Source organism: Euprymna scolopes, chromosome 30, assembly GCF_053919585.1.
Source record: "Euprymna scolopes isolate OS-2025 chromosome 30, ASM5391958v1, whole genome shotgun sequence".
Taxonomy (NCBI): domain Eukaryota; kingdom Metazoa; phylum Mollusca; class Cephalopoda; order Sepiida; family Sepiolidae; genus Euprymna; species Euprymna scolopes.
In genome coordinates, this window is record NC_136511.1 from 83138335 (window position 1) to 83157187 (window position 18853).

An 18853-nucleotide genomic window follows, 5' to 3' on the forward strand; every position below is an offset into this window, starting at 1 on the left:
GTAGTTTCTTTTTTTTAATTACGGGACTGTCTTGATTACGCTTGAAAATTTCTAGGCCTGAGGAAACCTAGCATGGATGAAACGCGGAATATTCTATGTAGCTTAATCGCCATATATATTTTATAACTTACTACCTAGTTCTACATACTTATTGAGCACTGTTGAAGTAAATACTTAAAGTTTACGCATAAATTTATGCTTTCGTATACTAATTTATGTGAGTAAATTAAGTAGTTACATATATATATATATATATATATATATATATATATATATATATATATATATAACTACTTTATTTACTCACATAAAATTAACATACGAAAGTATAAATTTATGCGTAAACTTTAAGTATTTACTTCAACAGTGCTCAATAAGTATGTAGAGCTAGGTGCACACACACACGCGCGCGCACACACACACACACACACACACATATATATATATATATCATGATTGCAACGTCTTGTCAGACGAGTGCCACTCCCTCAGGTACTGAAAGTCCATGAGCCCGAAGATAACCTTAACTTTAGTCCTACCGAAAAAAAAAATTCACACGCACAAGCAGACATTACAATGAAGACGGTCACTGGTATATATACATATATATACATGCACGCATGCATACACATATGCACATACACACATACAAATAACCCACATATATGCATACATACATACACATTACATATATGCATACATAGACATACTTATACATAAACATACACAAAACGGTCATTGGCATGCATACACACATATATATATTTAAACGCAAATATACATATATACAGGTACACACATATCTGTAAACATACACATATATGTACATACACCATGAATACACATACATACGTATACAGACACACAGGCATACATACAGATATACATACATACACATATAAATACATACATCCATACGTACACATACGCACATACATATATGCACACACTTACCTACATATACATACACGTATGTAAATATGCACTCATACATACAGATATACATACATACACACCTACAAATACATACACACATATACATACATACATCCATCCATACGTACACATACGCACATACATATATACACACACTTACCTACATATACATACATGTACGTAAATATGCACTCATACACACATACATACATGCCCACACATATATATGCATACATGCACAAATGCATAAATACACATACAAACGCCCATATACATACATGCACACATACACACAAACACACATATACATACATATAAACATTGATATACATGCATACACATGTACATAAACATACATACACCTATATATATATACATAGATACATATAATAATGGCAGATCAATTACTACATGCTTCCAGCATTTCAGACCTACACGCGTCACAACTTTTCCATCGCAATAGGACCGTTTTTTTTTCATAGCCTGAGGGAGTGTCTGTACCTGATGGTGTTACAGAGTTTTGGCTTTGTACGACAGTTAAATCTCTCTCTCGGTTCAAAATGTTGACATCCAGCAACAAGCAAGAGCACGATAGCCAGCAACAAGTCAAACTGCAGACGAGCTTAATGCGGGTACTGGTCTCCCGCTTTATGTTTTTTAACTCAGAGATTTGCTTCTCCTAGAGGGGTTGCCTTCACCATGGCTTACGGGATCCCCCTCCACTCCGCATACACATGGAAATAAACACATGCGTACATAGACATACGCCAACATACGTGTGCATGTGCACAGACATACAAACGTAATCACGTAGAGGCACACATATGCACATATACACACACATACGTACACACACATGCAAAATACACACGAATAAATAGCCCAAAAGTCATAAATAGTAAGTAAGTGATCAGCGATTGGACCATTTTTGTCCCTTTCCTCCCTGCTTGGATTTTTTTTAAAAAATAAAGTTTGATTCAAACTCATTTTTTTGCAACACATGATGATAAAATTAACAGACTCGCATATAATTTTCCAAACAAAACAACGTACGAATTAACAAGACAGTCCAACTGAAAGTTATTTAAAGACGCTTGCACTTTTTTTATAATAAAGTTTGATTCAAACTCATTTTTTTGCAACACATGATGATAAAATTAACAGACTCGCATATAATTTTCCAAACAAAACAACGTACGAATTAACAAGACAGTCCAACTGAAAGTTATTTAAAGACGCTTGCACTTTTTTTATAATAAAGTTTGATTCAAACTCATTTTTTTGCAACACATGATGATAAAATTAACAGACTCGCATATAATTTTCCAAACAAAACAACGTACGAATTGACAAGACAGTCCAACTGAAAGTTATTTAAAGACGCTTGCACTTCTTTTTTTTTTAAATAAAGTTTGTTTCAAACTCATTTTTTTGCAACACATGAAGATAAGATTAACAGATTCGCATATAATTTCCCAAACAAAACAACGTACGAATTGACAAGACAGTCCAACTGAAAGTTATTTATTATGTACACGCACATGCACACATGCATACACATATGTACACACACACACACACACACACACACACACACACACACATATATATATATATACTAATTTTTATATATACACATACATATATATGCGCGGTCGCTTATGCACACTCATGCCTATTTAATGCATCAACCTGTCTGCTTTCCATTGCTCTTGTCAGTTTTAAAGCTATTTTGTATCGCTATCCTAGTTTTATTTTGTGAACACAATTGTTTGTTATTTCTCGTCTACAGTTTAATAGATTTTGGGGTTCTTTAAAGTACAGGATAGCAAATTTTTCATGGGGGCATAATTTACATGGGTTATCTAAATGTCTGCACGTGGTAGCTTGTCTTATTATTTTCCATTCGACTACCGGCGAATGTCCGCTTTCTTTGAGTTCCCAGTATTTATTCGCTAGTGTTGTTTTTATACGGTGTATTTTATTTTTGAATGTACTTTTGTGGTCATAGTATCGGGTTTTGAAATCTAAGGAAGTCATGCCTACGTAATATTTCTTGTTATTCGGGTTTTCTTTCGCAAATATTGTTGACATATTTGTTAGACATTTATTTTGAACTGGGCAAAGTGTGCGGTGTCTACAGTTGCATTTATCTTGTTCGTTATTAGTATTTTTATTTATGGTATGGTTGTTCTTGTCCGGGGTTGGTTTGTTATTATTATTATTATTATTATTATTATTATTATTATTGTTATTATTATTATTATTATTATTATTATTATTATTATTATTATTATTATTATTATTATTATTTCTGCTAGTGTTGGTTTTATTTTTGTCATGGTGTCTACTTTTTTATTGTTTATTTTGTTGTTGTTTACATTGTTTTTATTTAGTATTTTGTTATTATGTGCCTTAATTATCATCTCTAAATTTTCGCAACAACTGTAAGATAACTTCAAGGTATTTTTATTGAAGATTTTGTGTAAGGGGTTGGTTGCGGGAAAGTGTTTTTCAATAAGGTCTAGAAATTTCTTACCAAGTTTTGTTTTTAACATTTGATTGTATGGGGTCGTATACCAAATTATAGTTCTTTTTCTTCTATTTTTGATTTTATTATAGTTGTTGGTGTTTTTTTCTTATATTTGATATCGATATTTTTGTATATATATATATATATATATATATATATATATATATATATATATATATATACCGTACTTTGAGGTAATTGCGCCAAATCCGGGGGTGATTGTGCCAACTAAAAAAAGAAAGTACTCTTTTTGTATGCGTGGTTACCAAAAGAGCTCTTTTAGCTAGTTGGCGCAATTACTCCGGGCTTAGCGCAATTATCCCAAAGTACGATACTAGTGTCTGTAAGTATTTAATAATTACTATAGTAAATAATTATATATATATATATATATATATATATATATATATATATATATATATATATATATATATATATATATATATATATATAATACTATAGTTGAGTAAATGAACGCGTCCTAGAAGCCTTTTCTTTTATATTGTAAATACGCATACATGCTACGATATTCGTTGGTTTCGAAAGTGAGTTATGTTTGAAAAAAAAATCAATTTTAATTGTATAAATTAGTCGTCATTTACAATTAACTCATCGAGTGAAAAATCTCTTAGCGTGTGTTATCTATAAGTCTCGCCTAGACTAATATTTACATTCGCCAAGGGAAATAATAAAATCTCAGCAAATCTTCTTTAAAAACAGATTTATCTGGAGATATAGCTCAGTGGTAGAGCATTCGACTACAGATCGAATGATCCCCTGTTGTACCACAACATTTTCTTTTAATGTTTTCTTATCAATGAGTTCAATTTGCGATAAAAGAAGAGAGACTATTTAAAATCGCTGAAAATTATTTCTTCGTTTGCATATTTTAAAACTAAGCATTAATTAGAAGTGAGGTTTCTGGGCTATTTATCGTCAAACCCAAATATCAGCTGACGTGATATTGTAAACAAACACAGACAGAATTTGATGAACAACACGATCATTATTATTCTTCTATTTAATTAGTTTTTGCGAATTAGTCGACCGGGCAAATTATTACTCGTTATGTATAATAATCAACAGATGATTGGTTCTATAATAATATATACGCAATCTGTATAAAGTAAAAAAAAAAAGAAAAAAAAAATTGAGTTAATTTGTCCGGTAGTCTAATTCGAAAAAACCCCCCAAAATAAAACAAACAAACAAACAAACAAACAAACAAACAAACAAAAATACAAAAAGAAAAAAAAACAGAACAAAATAATAATAATATAAAAAATAATAACGATAATGTTGTTTATCAAATTTCTGTCTGTGTTTGTTTACAATATCACATCAGCTGATATTTGGGCTTGACGATGAGTGCTTTCGAAAGTCACTTCTGATTAATGTTTACTTTTAGAATATGCAAATGAAGAAATGATTTGCGGCGATTTTAAATGCTATCTTTTTTTTGTAAATTGAATTCATTAATAAGAAAAAATTAAAATAAAATAGTGATATGCACCCGGGATTGAACAGGGGGTCATTCGATCTGTTCTCGAGTGATGTACGACTGAACTATATTTCCAGACGTCAATAATTCTTTTTCTTTTTTTTTTAAGAAGAAATGATTTTATGAGATTTTTTTTATCTCCGTTGCCGATGTAAAATATTACCCTGTAAAAATTATCCTTTATCTATAAGAAAGATAGACTATTTTTAGGATCAGAGTTTTTTTCGATTTTCGATATTTATCGGAAGAATTTCTGTACAAAACATATCTAAGAACACTGCCAGACATATAAATTAGTTTTGTCTTAAATTTGCAAAATACAGGCCCAGCCGTTTCGAAACCTATGAGGAAGGAAATCTCTCACAGATACACACCAAGTGACTTTTATATCATAGTATCTATCTATCTATCTATCTATCTATCTATCTATCTATCTATCTATCTATCCACACATGCATATATATATGTATATATATATATATATATATATATATATATATATATATATATATATATATATATATATATAATAAAAACAAAAATTTCTCAAAATTGGTCAGCTAATTTTCTCTTTTTTCCTTTCAAGCATAATCTCTGTCTTTCGCTTTAGGTTCTTTCAAAAATACTTATACCACACAGGAAGAATAATTCATTAAATACATTTGTCAATAATCTTAAAAAGCTTTGTCCGTTGACAATAATAATAAAAACATTTCCACAATGATCATTCTTTTGCAGCTAAACGGTTATATTTATTTACAATAAACATTAAGCCGTTTATTTACTAAAATTAATTGTATATCACAATTCCAGGTTAAATACTAGACAATATTTTCCCTTTTATAATCTACATACAATATTCTTTCAATATTATTTTTGCAAAAAAGGGTTAAATCTTATCAAGGTATGTGGGAAACTCTGAAAGTCTGAAAGAGATCATCAGTTACGATCACCTCTACAAGATAATCAGAAACAACGAGAGGGATGCGCAAAATATTACTTAATGGGGATTGGTGGTCCATGATAATATAAATATGACTATGCTGTAATCTGTTGAGAAGCAGACTTGTGGTTTCATGTTCCACACGCGGGATGTTCTAGGAATGAAGCTTCGTTTATGAAAGCTTCGTTTGGTTTTTGGTAAGTAAAGAGAGAAAGAAGAGTTCTTTTCTATGGTTGTAGCTGTATGAATTCTTGTTGTGAATGTTTCGTAGCGGGCGCCACGTGTTACTTTTACTATTAGTTTTACAGTGAGATAATTCGAAACAGATGGAAGACAAATATAGACGAAAAGAAAAACCATTTGAAAGTAATACGAATTTTTATGACAATATTTCATTAAGTTATTTGTAAATATGCATACAATTGTGTTTTTAGGTAGACGGATCACCTCTACAAGATAATCAGAAATCCCGAACGATTCTTTATTCTATGCCAATATTAAATGAAATAGACGTGGTATTTATTTCTTCTCAACCGCAGGAAGATGTGCCAAGACTGGAAAATCGACAGAGTCAAGCCAGAGCCTCTAAAGGAGGCTTATTAAAATTTGTCTAATTATCTGATTAGGTTGAACATTTGTGAGGTGATTACTGTTCTCAAACCGCATCAGATGCATAAATAAAATGAAAAAAAAAATCGTTGGAATTCCATCGAAGTTTTCATTATAACTAATCCATTTTCATGCCATAATGAAGGGTATATAAGATGCTGGACTTCATTGGCTACAATATGGGCGAAGTAGCGAAGCAATTGAAAATGAAAATTAGCAAGAGAGATAAATAATTTTTAATTGTTTGAACACACACACACACACACAAATGAATTTTCAAAGCCATTTAAATAAAAAAGTGAAATGAAAGGATAAAATAAAAAGTAAATCTCTCTCGTTTGACTATGGGTTAAATAGTATGAATACTTGTAGTGATATTCTCTTTTGTTAATAATGTACTATTTTATAGTTTTATTACATTTGACTGTTAACAAACTTCCTCGACACGAGAAAGATAGATAGATAGAGAGAGAGAGAGAGAGAGAGAGAGAGAGAGAGCGAGAGAGAAGAGAGATGGGGAGAAGAGAGATGGGGAGAAGAAAGATGAAGGGGAGATATATATAAGAGAATAGCGCAAGCAAATGACAAACGAATATAATAAAAGCTGGATGCCAAACAACATTAAGTGTGAAAGAATGTAAACATTAGATAGAGATGAGTGGTTTGGTGAGTTAATTGCAAATGACAGTTAATTAGGATGATTAAAATGAATCCCTAATTAAGGAATATTTTAGCATGTATTTTGTATGATAGATAGTAAAATAGTCTGTGTACTAATAGATACACTAGTAGATAGATTACAGCATATAACACAATATAAACCCTTCTATTGTTATTTATTTCATTTTATAACATACAATTTTTATTGCGGGGTCAATGTTGTACTCATTAATTCGGTGGAAAGAGGGTAAAAGTGCAATGGAATTTACTGAAATAATTTTCTCTAAGTATATATGTATGCGTTTTCCGAAAATGTGTTCTGTTTTTACACTTCTATTTTAGATTTAAGTTATTGCTGATTATACATTTGTACACTCTTTTTGGCAAGATGAAATATACTTATCCAAGCATTTTTAGTAGTTTCAAAATATATGGTTATGCGACATAATTTTCAAAACCCTAGTAAGAGCCTGTGAACAAACAGACAGACGAACAGACATAAGATACAACAAATAAAGGGAGATAACTCAAAAATAAAAAAAGACTCGATGAGTACAAAAAAACTTCACTAAAAATCCCTCGAATATCGATAATTAAAGATTTAAAACAAGAATTAACAACACAACAACAACAACAATCGATATGTGTTGACATGCAAACCAAAAAGACAAAAAATAACAATAGAGAAATTTTTTTATATACATATTTATATATGCTAGCTGTGTCTACCCAGCGTTGCCCAGGATTATTTTACTTTTTTGTTTTTGTTTTGCGATTTCTTTTATGCAAAATGTTATAAAGTGTTTAATATAAAGTGAAAAGTTAAATGTACCGTTTGCTTTATACATAATTAAAAATCAATTATTTTAAAACTATGCTTTTTTATTTTTCCCAATGTTTTTTTAAATAAAAGTTATAACTATAATTATTACCGCAACGATCGTTTAATAAATTTATTTAAACACTTCTTATAAAACAATAAATATTAAAAAGCGTTAATTAATTATTAAAGAAACATTGTTTTAATCCATAATCATATTATTCAATACGATTTTGAAGACCGATAACGTATCAAATTGTGGTAAGTGAAAGGGAAACCACTCTGTTTAACTTAGAAAATGCATATATACAATTTCGATTTCTTCGTTGAAACGGTTAAAATAGAGACAAAAATGAAATGAACAACGACAACAACAAAGAAAGAAAGAAAGAAAGGAAGGTAACTATTATTAGATTTACGTTTTACGTTACTGATTTGCATTAAGTTGTTTAGTTTGCGATGTAACGTTTGCTTTGTTTATACATAATATTATAGAAAAATTTGAACTGCAGACTTGTTCATAATTTTATTGACCGGAAACGATATTTACTTCTGCAATTTGTAGGTTGATTACAAATCACAAATTAATAAGAACAATTAAAATTAGAAATTTACGCAAATATGATATGATGCATAAAATTAAGTATATTTTCCTAACTCAATTTTAAAACCCAGGATTGTTATAACGTGTATTTTGAATAATTACAAAACATACATGAAAAAAAAACGTCCCAAAGAAAAAAATGTTGCTACACCCATAGTTAGTATGATAATAGATATTCTCAATTTTAACTAGACGCTGGGTAACACGCGCCAGCCTCAATTTATCCAACAATACTCTCTAATATTTTTGGGACCAACCATGGGCGATAACCCCCTTTCTTTTCATAGAATTTTTATTACATATTACTGATTTATGTATTAATTAATTATTTCAGAAAATATGTCTATATAAAAAATTTTGTTACGCTTATATGTTTAAATATTCTTTATGTACAAGATTCACGCCCGGACTAAATGACCTATCATGATCAATTTTGAAACACAACTGCGACAGTTTTGCATTGAAATGAACTCAATTAAACAAGATTTCCTGACTTTCAATTTCTTCGTAATATATGTTAAGTTTAAACCTTAAGTTGGAGACATTTTCGAGGATCAAAATTATGTAATTGTTCAAAATTGGAATAAAGGTTCTAGACATGAGGTTTAGTATCATTATATATTGTTTTTAATCTTCGTGATGGGGGACATAAAATTAGCGCAAACTCTTCTGTACGTCTTTTGACAGATATTCTTTTAGCATATATATATATATATATATATATATATATATATATATATATGGGTGTGCGTGTGTGTATGTGTGATTATTTAATCATTATACACATATGTATACGCTTCATCCTAACAAAATCTTCAGCGTGGATATAACTGTTTAAACCGGTCACATGATTCGTCCTCCCGCACACGAGTCACATTTAACTCAAATCCGTGCACTCTAACAGATTAAACCAATTAAAACCGTTGTGCAAAAAGTTAAGAAATAACCCTAATTATGTCAGTCCAGGCGGACAATATAGACACCCGTCTTAACAATGTTCAACAATCCTGTAGATAGAAAGTTGCATTTTTAACTTAAGTTAGACAGCTTATATTATTTTTCTTAATATGAATATATATTACAAAAATATCAGTCCTAAAACATATATATTATATATTTCTACTTTGATGCAAAAACTTGAGATATGAAATATTATTTTCGGACCACTTTTAAATGAGGAAAAGTCTTGATATAAGAAAATGAATTCGAATCTAGGATTGAACATCGACCTCTGGCTTCGTTCGAAAAATGAGTTAACAACAGATACCACGAATAATTATGTGTCTACATGCAACAAAAAAGACCAATAGACAACAGTTATATATACATCAATATATATATATTTATACCTACAGTATTTTGCGGCTTACCTTCTACGCCAAATTGCCAATGGAATGGTGTCACGGCCAACCATGGCAGTAAAACCCAGGCTCCGAATGGAAGCTGTCTCATCTCTGTAAGTCACTTAGTAGAAGTAGTAGTAGTAGTAGTAGAAGAAGAGGTAGAGAGCCTATCAATTAAAAATATAACAAACAGAAAAAAAAAGATCAGATGTAATGGCGAAAAAGGTGCAACGAATTTGCTGAGCCGAAACTGGTTGAGGGGAAACAAGAGAGATTGTTATTATCATTAAAATATGAATTACAAAAGGGGAACAATCTGGAACTGAAATCGAGAGACATAATAGAACACGCATGCTGAACGTGCTATCCGTGGGTAGCATGCGATTCATTGTAGGCTTATTAACAGTCCGCACTTGGAAAAAGTGGTAGCGAATGAAAATATCAAAATACGATTTTCTTATCTATTCCCTTTTTCAGGAAAGTTTTTTTTTGACACGTAGTTCACTGATCGAAATTTTAGAACGCATACATGCAACGTTTTTCGAGTTATCACTATCTTTATGAGCACAAAAAAAAGAACAAAAAAAAAGAACAAAAAAAAACTACAGCAAACATAAGAAGAATTTACTATGTTTCATGTCCAAACTTTTTCAAAACTAGGTTGACTGATCATCACTTGTCATCTTTAATAAAACTCGGAACTACACAAAAATTTTCAGCCTGAAACACCAAAGAATGTCGACGATAAGGTGTCAAGCCTGGAGGCAAAACACGAAAACATTTTGCACTATTATAATTTATGTGCATTAAATTTGTTGCTGTTGCATTCAGGTAAAATTGCACGATTAATTTAAATTTTCGAAATAACATATATTTCATACTAATCTCTTACGTTATATCTTTTTTTTATACTTCGTATATCTTTGTACTTGCATTCTTGAACAATTCCAAACTGTTGTTTACGGACCCACTCGTGTTATGCAAGTCTTCTTTTTCTTACAACTTGCCCTGAGCTGTGTTTATCCACTGTTCTTTATCCACTTGGATCTTCCGACTACTCGGTTGTCTCAGTTAATTTTAATGCATATAAACCAAACTTCTATCTTTACATCATCAACGCTCTGACCCCCGTCTGGCATCAATTGAAATAAATGGTTCTTGTCTTGGAAAGACTCCATGTTTTGGCAAGCTTCTTGGTCTGACCTTTACTACTGATCTGAAATGGCACACGTAAATCAAATCCGTTGCTAAGATCGCTGGAAAAATGGTTGGGTCAATTTTTGCGCTCCAGTAGATATTTCATTGTCGATGCAATTCATAACCTGTATAAGAGCAAAGTACGTCTTAGGATGTAGTACTGTTGCCACATCTAGACTGGAGCTGCTCGAAGCATCCTATCCTGCCTTGATAGAGTTCAAAACCGACTTTGTAGCCTAGTAATTTATGCCCTTTTCTCTTCCCTGCAACCTCTTTTCTACAAAAGAGACGTCGTTAGCCTGTCTCTGCGTTATCGTTATTTTCATGACAAGTGCTCGTATGAGCTCCAATCTATGTTCTCCTTTGCCAAACTTTCATAAAAAAACAGTCGTTGGAACTACTATCAATAATTTCTCCACTCTTTATCTGTGCCTCAATCTAAACGTGGATTTCATGAACTTCTTCCTTAGAACTGCACGCCAGTGGAACTCTGTTTCGTTTGCCTGCTTTCCAGCTGACTATAATATGGTTCTCAAACAAGTCCAACGTAAACTAATTCTTGATGAACTGTTCCCTTAAGTAATCCAACATACAAAATTTCCACTACTAACGATTACTACACTATTGTTCCAATGACTGCTGTGCACTCATTAACACTTATCCTACAAGTGATCTCCGGATTTGATAAGAGGTGCATCCTTTGTAATAGAAAACGTAAAAACTATTACTTGTCTCCAAATTAAAAGAAAAATATTCTGCAATATTTTTTATCAAATGACTTCAATTTTAATGTTAGGAGTGTGACTGATTCTCATGGCTTTAGCGGGAGTCTGAGTTAACATGCCAGTAATAGAAGATAATAAATAATTTAGTTTTATTTGAGTAAATTATATGATAAAAGATCGACTTTCATTAGAGGAGTGTCACTAGAATGTAAACATCTACATCTGTGATAACCGTCCAAAGAATGACCAAATTAATTCCACGGACAAACAGCTTTGCATCACTTTTATTATGAAAATTGAAATCAAAATGTAATGTGGATCAGAATCCTTATTCAAATTTTCATCAAAATCCATTAAATGAATTTGATTCTAGAAATCTACAAGATTAAAGAGATCTTTAAAAAAAATAAAATGCAAGAAATCTTGCTTAATTGGTGTCTAATGCTTAGCAGTCAAATTCTATGCAGGTCTGATTTAGTTTAATTTTAAATGGGAGGTAGTTCCAATATTATACCCCTTAAAACTTTTTGAAATACTCCAAAGAAACCGAAACTTGGGGAATATTAATTAATTTATGTCTAAAATTTCTCAAAAACCGGAAGTAACATCTGAATTTTTACGAAAGTTTTCACACACCTTTTACCTGTTTTGCCTCAAATTAAATTAAACTTAACATTGTCCAAATTACGATACCTTATGCCTAACAGCAACGTACTAAAATTCTTAATGATCGGTTAATCAGCTTAAAAGTGAATACTCTACTATAAGCATATAAAATATCTAACTCTATAAAGATAGATATTGATGTTTTTGCTTGTTTGTTTTGTATTAACAAGCTCTACCAGAAATTCTGAAGATAGACATGCATAAACACGTATTTTGCGAAACTACATTTGTTATAGTACTTGTATTATAATGTTTAGATGAGAGCGTATAAAAATAAGGTTAGAATGGACAATTTCCATGCAAGTGAATGTTATACATCACGCCAGTTATGTTACAGATAGGAAGTTGTATATGTAATGTAGTGAATAAGTAAAAAACAACTTTCTATTTATACAAAACCAGCAGTAAGTTATATATATATATATATATATATATATATATATATATATATATATATATATATATATATATATATATATATATATATAACTATTTCATTTAATCACAAAAATTAATATAAGAAGATATTATTTTATGCGTAAATTTCCACTATTTACGTCAACAGTGCTCAATATGTAGGTAGAGCTAGGTAGTAAGTTATGAAAATATATATGGCAATTTAAGCTACACAGAATATTCCGCGTTTCATCCTCGTGAGAATTCGTTAGGCATGTGCGGAATATTCTGTGTAGCTTAAACTGCCATATATATTTTCATAACTTACTATATATATATATATATATATATATATATATAGAGAGAGAGAGATAGATATAGTCATCTACATACAGTACTGTTTCGCTGTTTCACAGCTCATCAATACGGCTAGACCCGACCGCCTAAACGACAGTCGAAGCTTCTAACCGTTGCGCTATACGGCTGCTATATATATATATATATATATATATATATATATATATATATATATATATATATATATATATATATATATATATATACAGTGTGTGTGTGCGTGTGCGAGAGAGATAGAAAGATTGTATTTGGAGTAGCTGCTCTCATGCGGGATGCGGGTGAGTTGGAGGTGTTATATGTGCGTACATGTATACTGTTAAAATCAAAATAAAACCTCAAATATATTGTTCATACCCAACTGACTTTGTGCTGTTCCTGTTTTTTTAATAACATTTACGAGAGCTATTAGTAAAAAAGAAATTTCCATTAGCAGTCGAGTGAGGCTACGTATCTCAGAAATTACGTCACAAACAGGGAGTTGCTAGTGCGATGTGGCGAATGAGTAATACAGTTCTTTTCACTTTTGCTGAATTGGCAGAGAGATTGTTTTCTTTTAATACCTATGTTCTACTTTAATAGGTGTGCGTTGGAACAGTATGTGTATATAGATGTATGCTGTTAGGAAAAAAATTGTTAAACTGAAGTGAATTTGTGTTGTTTGTTTATTAATCACGTTTACTAGAATTGTTAAAAAGGAAACAGATGTTTTCAACGAGAAAACAGAACGAAATGAACTTCTATCAACAAGACTGAGGCTGTCTGCGTGATGAGTTACCACCATCCGGATAATCTTTAGGGTCCGACGAAGTTGTGACCATCGTGTAACAGTTTGTTAAGTATAGTTCATTTTGATCAAAAGGAGCAGAATATCATTCTCGGTTCCCCGTTCGTATCTAACGACCATAAAAGGAACTACAATTTTGAAAAACTTATTTTATTTATGATGAAAATTATAAAAAAAAACTAAAAAAACTAAAAAATGTATAAATAAAAAGAATAGACATGATAATGTAGAATTCAAGGCTTGGAGCAAGCGTAGATAGAGGGTTCTAATCCACCCTCCCCCGAAAAAATATGGTGACGAGGGCGTTAAAGACTATGAATTTAGCGAAAATTATGTCAACAAATGTATCTCACAGAACTTATACCCCAACGCACCGGAATAATGACTTTATTCTTGGACACTATGTTTCCACCAAAGATGAAAAAAGTAACTGTTTTACATGAATTCTTGATTAGTGATAGGTCACTGTCAAGCACAATGAGGCCAGTTGAATGCAATCAATTGACATTTCACTGTGTTTCATCACATTTTTTATCAAGGCAGAAAATATGATCTTAACGCATGGCATTTCATTTTGCCATTAATCATGCAAATCTTATTAGCTTGAAAAAATATCTTCTAAATAACATGCTAATGCACTTCATGTTCAGACATACGTTATCACCTTTCACACCAGAAGTTTCTTGATGCAATAGACAACTTTTTAAATCATGAAACCCACACGCGATGGAAGTTGACACACGAACATAAACCCCTGATTTACTTGTTGAACATGTATAGACAACTGTACTTTAAAAATAATTCTGCAGGTGTGTCGTGTTCGCAATGATTCGCGGCGCAACAGATAAAATGTACGTGCATTTCTCTAGAGGTTGAAGTTTCGGCCTCCAATACAGGAAACACTAAGACATAATTACGTATTACTTTAGACTTCCACCTAAGTAGGCGGGACGAGAGAAAGCTACCTTGTGGATTCCCGAGGTCGACAAGATACACTTGAGAAAGGTCAGAGATTACATCGGTCAAAAGGTTCTAAGAATGATGACACTATTTCGAATAATGCAAATAGAGCTTCAAAAATTCTTTATTCTGCTAAATTCTCTGCAAAGAAAGTGTTTGCACATTAACATCCAGGCGTGGAGTATCGTTAGAATTATAAGGTGTTAACAATAGTTTGTCCACTTTTCTAAATTCTTCGTATAAATAATTTTCATCTGTGGAAAAGTAATTAGTAAAAAATTCAAGACAATACCTTAAGAAGTTTTTCGCCAGAATAGAAAAAACAAACAAAACAAACAGTTAATAAATGTTTATTTTATTAAATTGTCTTCAAATAAGAGAGTCGGAATACTCACAGGAATATCTTTGTAATAATAAAAAAATGCCCATTTTATTAAATTGTCTCAAAAATTCTTTCTATAACTAAAACATAGCAAAGGAATATCGTCAGAATGTAAAAAGTTGACAAGAGTCTGTCCATTTCATTAAATTTTCTTCCCTGGCGAAGATCTTCGGAGTATCATTAGAATTTAAAACGTGGTTGTGTCCCAGGATTCGATACCTGAACTTTTATTATTGCCGATCCTCCCGAGGTAATCGTGTTAAGATGAGTGTATTTATAAATCACACTCAATTTCTGGCATACGAACAAAAATCAATTGAAGTTGACCTTCAGTTTGTGTGAATGGATGGTCGCATGAACTGCTCCTTTCCTTCAACAACCATAAGAGACGTTTTTGGCCACCAATTGTCATGGTCGACGGAACTTCACAAAAACCAAACGTTCAAACTTCTCAGCCTGAAAGTCTAAGGCTACATGAAATGGAATAATTATATAGATGTTGCCAAATCTGTTGCAAAAATGCAAGTTTTCTATTGGTTAAAAAATGTATAACATTTGATAGTATGCTATATCTGTATAAAGTCACTATTTTTACATGCATGTAGTATTGTTGCAATACCTGGCTGGTGCAACAATCACTAAAAATGATTTTCGAACCTAATAAATACCGTACTATCTGCTAAGATTCAGCCCGTGTCGCATCACCACAGTTTTTGTTTTACAAGTACATCCACAGAATATATTCCGATGAAATTGCTAGACTTGTATTCGTTCAAAGAAAATACTTCGGAACCACCCGATTAGCAGCAAAATTCCACCCATTCAATCTAAACGTCTCTGGATTCCGGAAGATTTTCCACCCAACTAGCTTCTTTCTTTGGACCGCCGTCATTCGGAATTCCTTTCATTATTCCTGTTTTCCTAACCGTACCAGCATACAGAAATTTTAATATAATGTGAACAAACATCTTGCTGCTAAACTCTACTTCCCAAATTGCCTTCATAAATCTGGCAAACTATCACAGCATCCCATTGCGTATCTGTGGCAATATGTCTTGTTTGAGCCGAACAAAAGCAAAATATTGCTAATAAAACTTATGCATTTTTGATACTACAAAACTATTTTTAGAATATTAAAATAATTAAAAGATTATTTCTTTTTATAAATAATCTTCAAGAAAATCGTTATACAACTCCAGAGGAGTATCATTGTTAAAGAAAAGCCGCCTGTTCTTGTAAGTGAGTAAATATGTGATAGGATAGCCGAGGATTCGAACTTGCGAAGCTAGATTTGGAATTGAGAATTCCGACCATAAGAAAATAAATAATACAGAATGTTATTGAAAATGGAATGTAGAAATAGTTAGATATGTGTTTATTGAAAAAGAAATGTAATGATGAATTTTGTTTCTGTTAAAGAAATGAAATTAAAATAAGGAATTTAAAAACGAACAATGGAAAATGCTTGTAAAATGGGTTAATCAAAAATTAGGTTAGAGAGTCGGCTTTGTGGAAACGTGAGGCGTGTCAGGTCACGTGTCTGATATGCATGTGCTGGTAATGCACTGACGTCATGAGTTTTCAATATAGTTGGAGCTTGGCAAAGAGTAAGTCAGAGAAGTCAGCCAGTCAGGGGAGAAGAGAGGAGTTAGAGACAGAGCTTACATGGAACCTTGGAGGCGAAGGGGAGAAGAAAGAATCATGTAAAGACTTAAATTCCTTGATGCAAAGCCATTGACCGGTGGGAATGGAATAAACGAATATCATCATAATTTTATATCTGCGTCTTCGTGTTACGTTATTCAACAACGAAAAGGTATTGTGAATTTATATTATAAGAACTTTGTGAAAATCATCATCTCAAAATTAGGTAAAGAAATATGTGTCAATGTTATAGAGATATAGAAACACTCCCATTCACATAACTGTCAACAGTATAAATGTCAAACTATCTCCTCTAACTATCAATCTATCTATCGATATATCAAATCTCCTCTCATTGTATTACATGCCGTCGGCTCTCCTGTATTAACATGTACCCTGTCTCCCTTTATATACACAGAACTGTCTCTCTCTTTATATATACACGATATATCTGTACACTAACATGAACACTCTAACACTCTCTCTCTAATATGAACAACAAATACATACGTCATCTCTTCTAAAATATAACCCCTATGCAACATGATTAAAGTATTGATTATTGATTAAACTAGATTAGAATATCGTTAAAAATGAGTATCGTTAAAAATGAATATCGTTAAAAATGAGCATCGTTAAAAAGGAGTATCGTTAAAAAGGAGTATCGTTAAAAGTGAGCAATCGTTAATAAGGAGTATCGTTAAAAAGGAGTATCGTTAGACTGTAAACCTAGTTGATAAAAGTTGGTTAATATTGTTCAATTTTCTCCAAAGAAGATTTGCGTTAGAAGAGGATTGTTAAAAAGAGTACCGTTAACAGTAACAAACGGTTAATAAAGACTTGTTCATATTATCACCAAGAAGATCCCTGTAGAATTACAACTAGAGTAGCGCATCGTTAAATGGTGTAAAAAGGAGTATCAAAAGAATAATATTAAAGTTAATAAATTTGGTCAATTTCTCCAAAGGTTAACGTTAGAGTAATAACTTTAAAATCAGTATCATTTAAATGAGTATCGTTAAAAATGAGTACCGTTAAAAATGAATATCATTAAAATGAGCATCGTTAAAATTGAGTATCATTAAAATGAGCATCGTTAAAATGAGTATCATTAAAATGAGTATCGTTAAAATGAGTATCATTAAAATGAGTATCGTTAAAATTAGTATCATTAAAATGAGTATCGTTAAAATTAGTATCATTAAAATGAGTATCGTTAAAAATGAGTATCATTAAAATGAGTATCGTTAAAAATGAGTATCATTAAAATGAGCATCGTTAAAATTAGTATCATTAAAATGAGCATCGTTAAAATGAGTATCATTAAAATGAGTATCATTAAAATGAGCATCGTTAAAATTAGTATCATTAAAATGAGTATCGTTAAAATGAGTATCATTAAAATGAGCATCGTTAAAATGAGTATCATTAAAATGAGTATCGTTAAAATTGAGTATCATTAAAATGAGCATCGTTAAAATTAGTATCATTAAAATGAGTATCGTTAAAATTGAGTATCATTAAAATGAGCATCGTTAAAATGAGTATCATTAAAATGAGTATCGTTAAAAATGAGTATCATTAAAATGAGCATCGTTAAAATTAGTATCATTAAAATGAGTATCGTTAAAAATGAGTATCATTAAAATGAGCATCGTTAAAATGAGTATCATTAAAATGAGTATCGTTAAAATTAGTATCATTAAAATGAGTATCGTTAAAATTAGTATCATTAAAATGAGTATCGTTAAAAATGAGTATCATTAAAATGAGTATCGTTAAAAATGAGTATC

The 18853-nt window shown here is 31.3% G+C and overlaps 1 protein-coding gene across 5 annotated transcripts in view; it reads right to left on the reverse strand.

Moving 5' to 3' along the window:
- Positions 1–18853, reverse strand: part of LOC145254863 (neuronal acetylcholine receptor subunit alpha-10-like) — a 443498-nt gene that overhangs the window by 217539 nt on the left and 207106 nt on the right. For 2 of the 5 annotated variants that reach the window (XM_080113724.1, XM_080113725.1), the window contains exon 2: positions 9977–10116. The exons of 2 other annotated variants lie outside the window; for them this stretch is intronic. In XM_080113724.1, the coding sequence (XP_079969850.1) occupies positions 9977–10058 (82 nt within the window). In that variant the 5' untranslated portion in view covers positions 10059–10116. Of the gene's footprint in view, positions 1–9976; positions 10117–18853 lie in introns of those variants that run through there. One more of the 5 variants, XM_080113727.1, reaches the window with a different exon arrangement.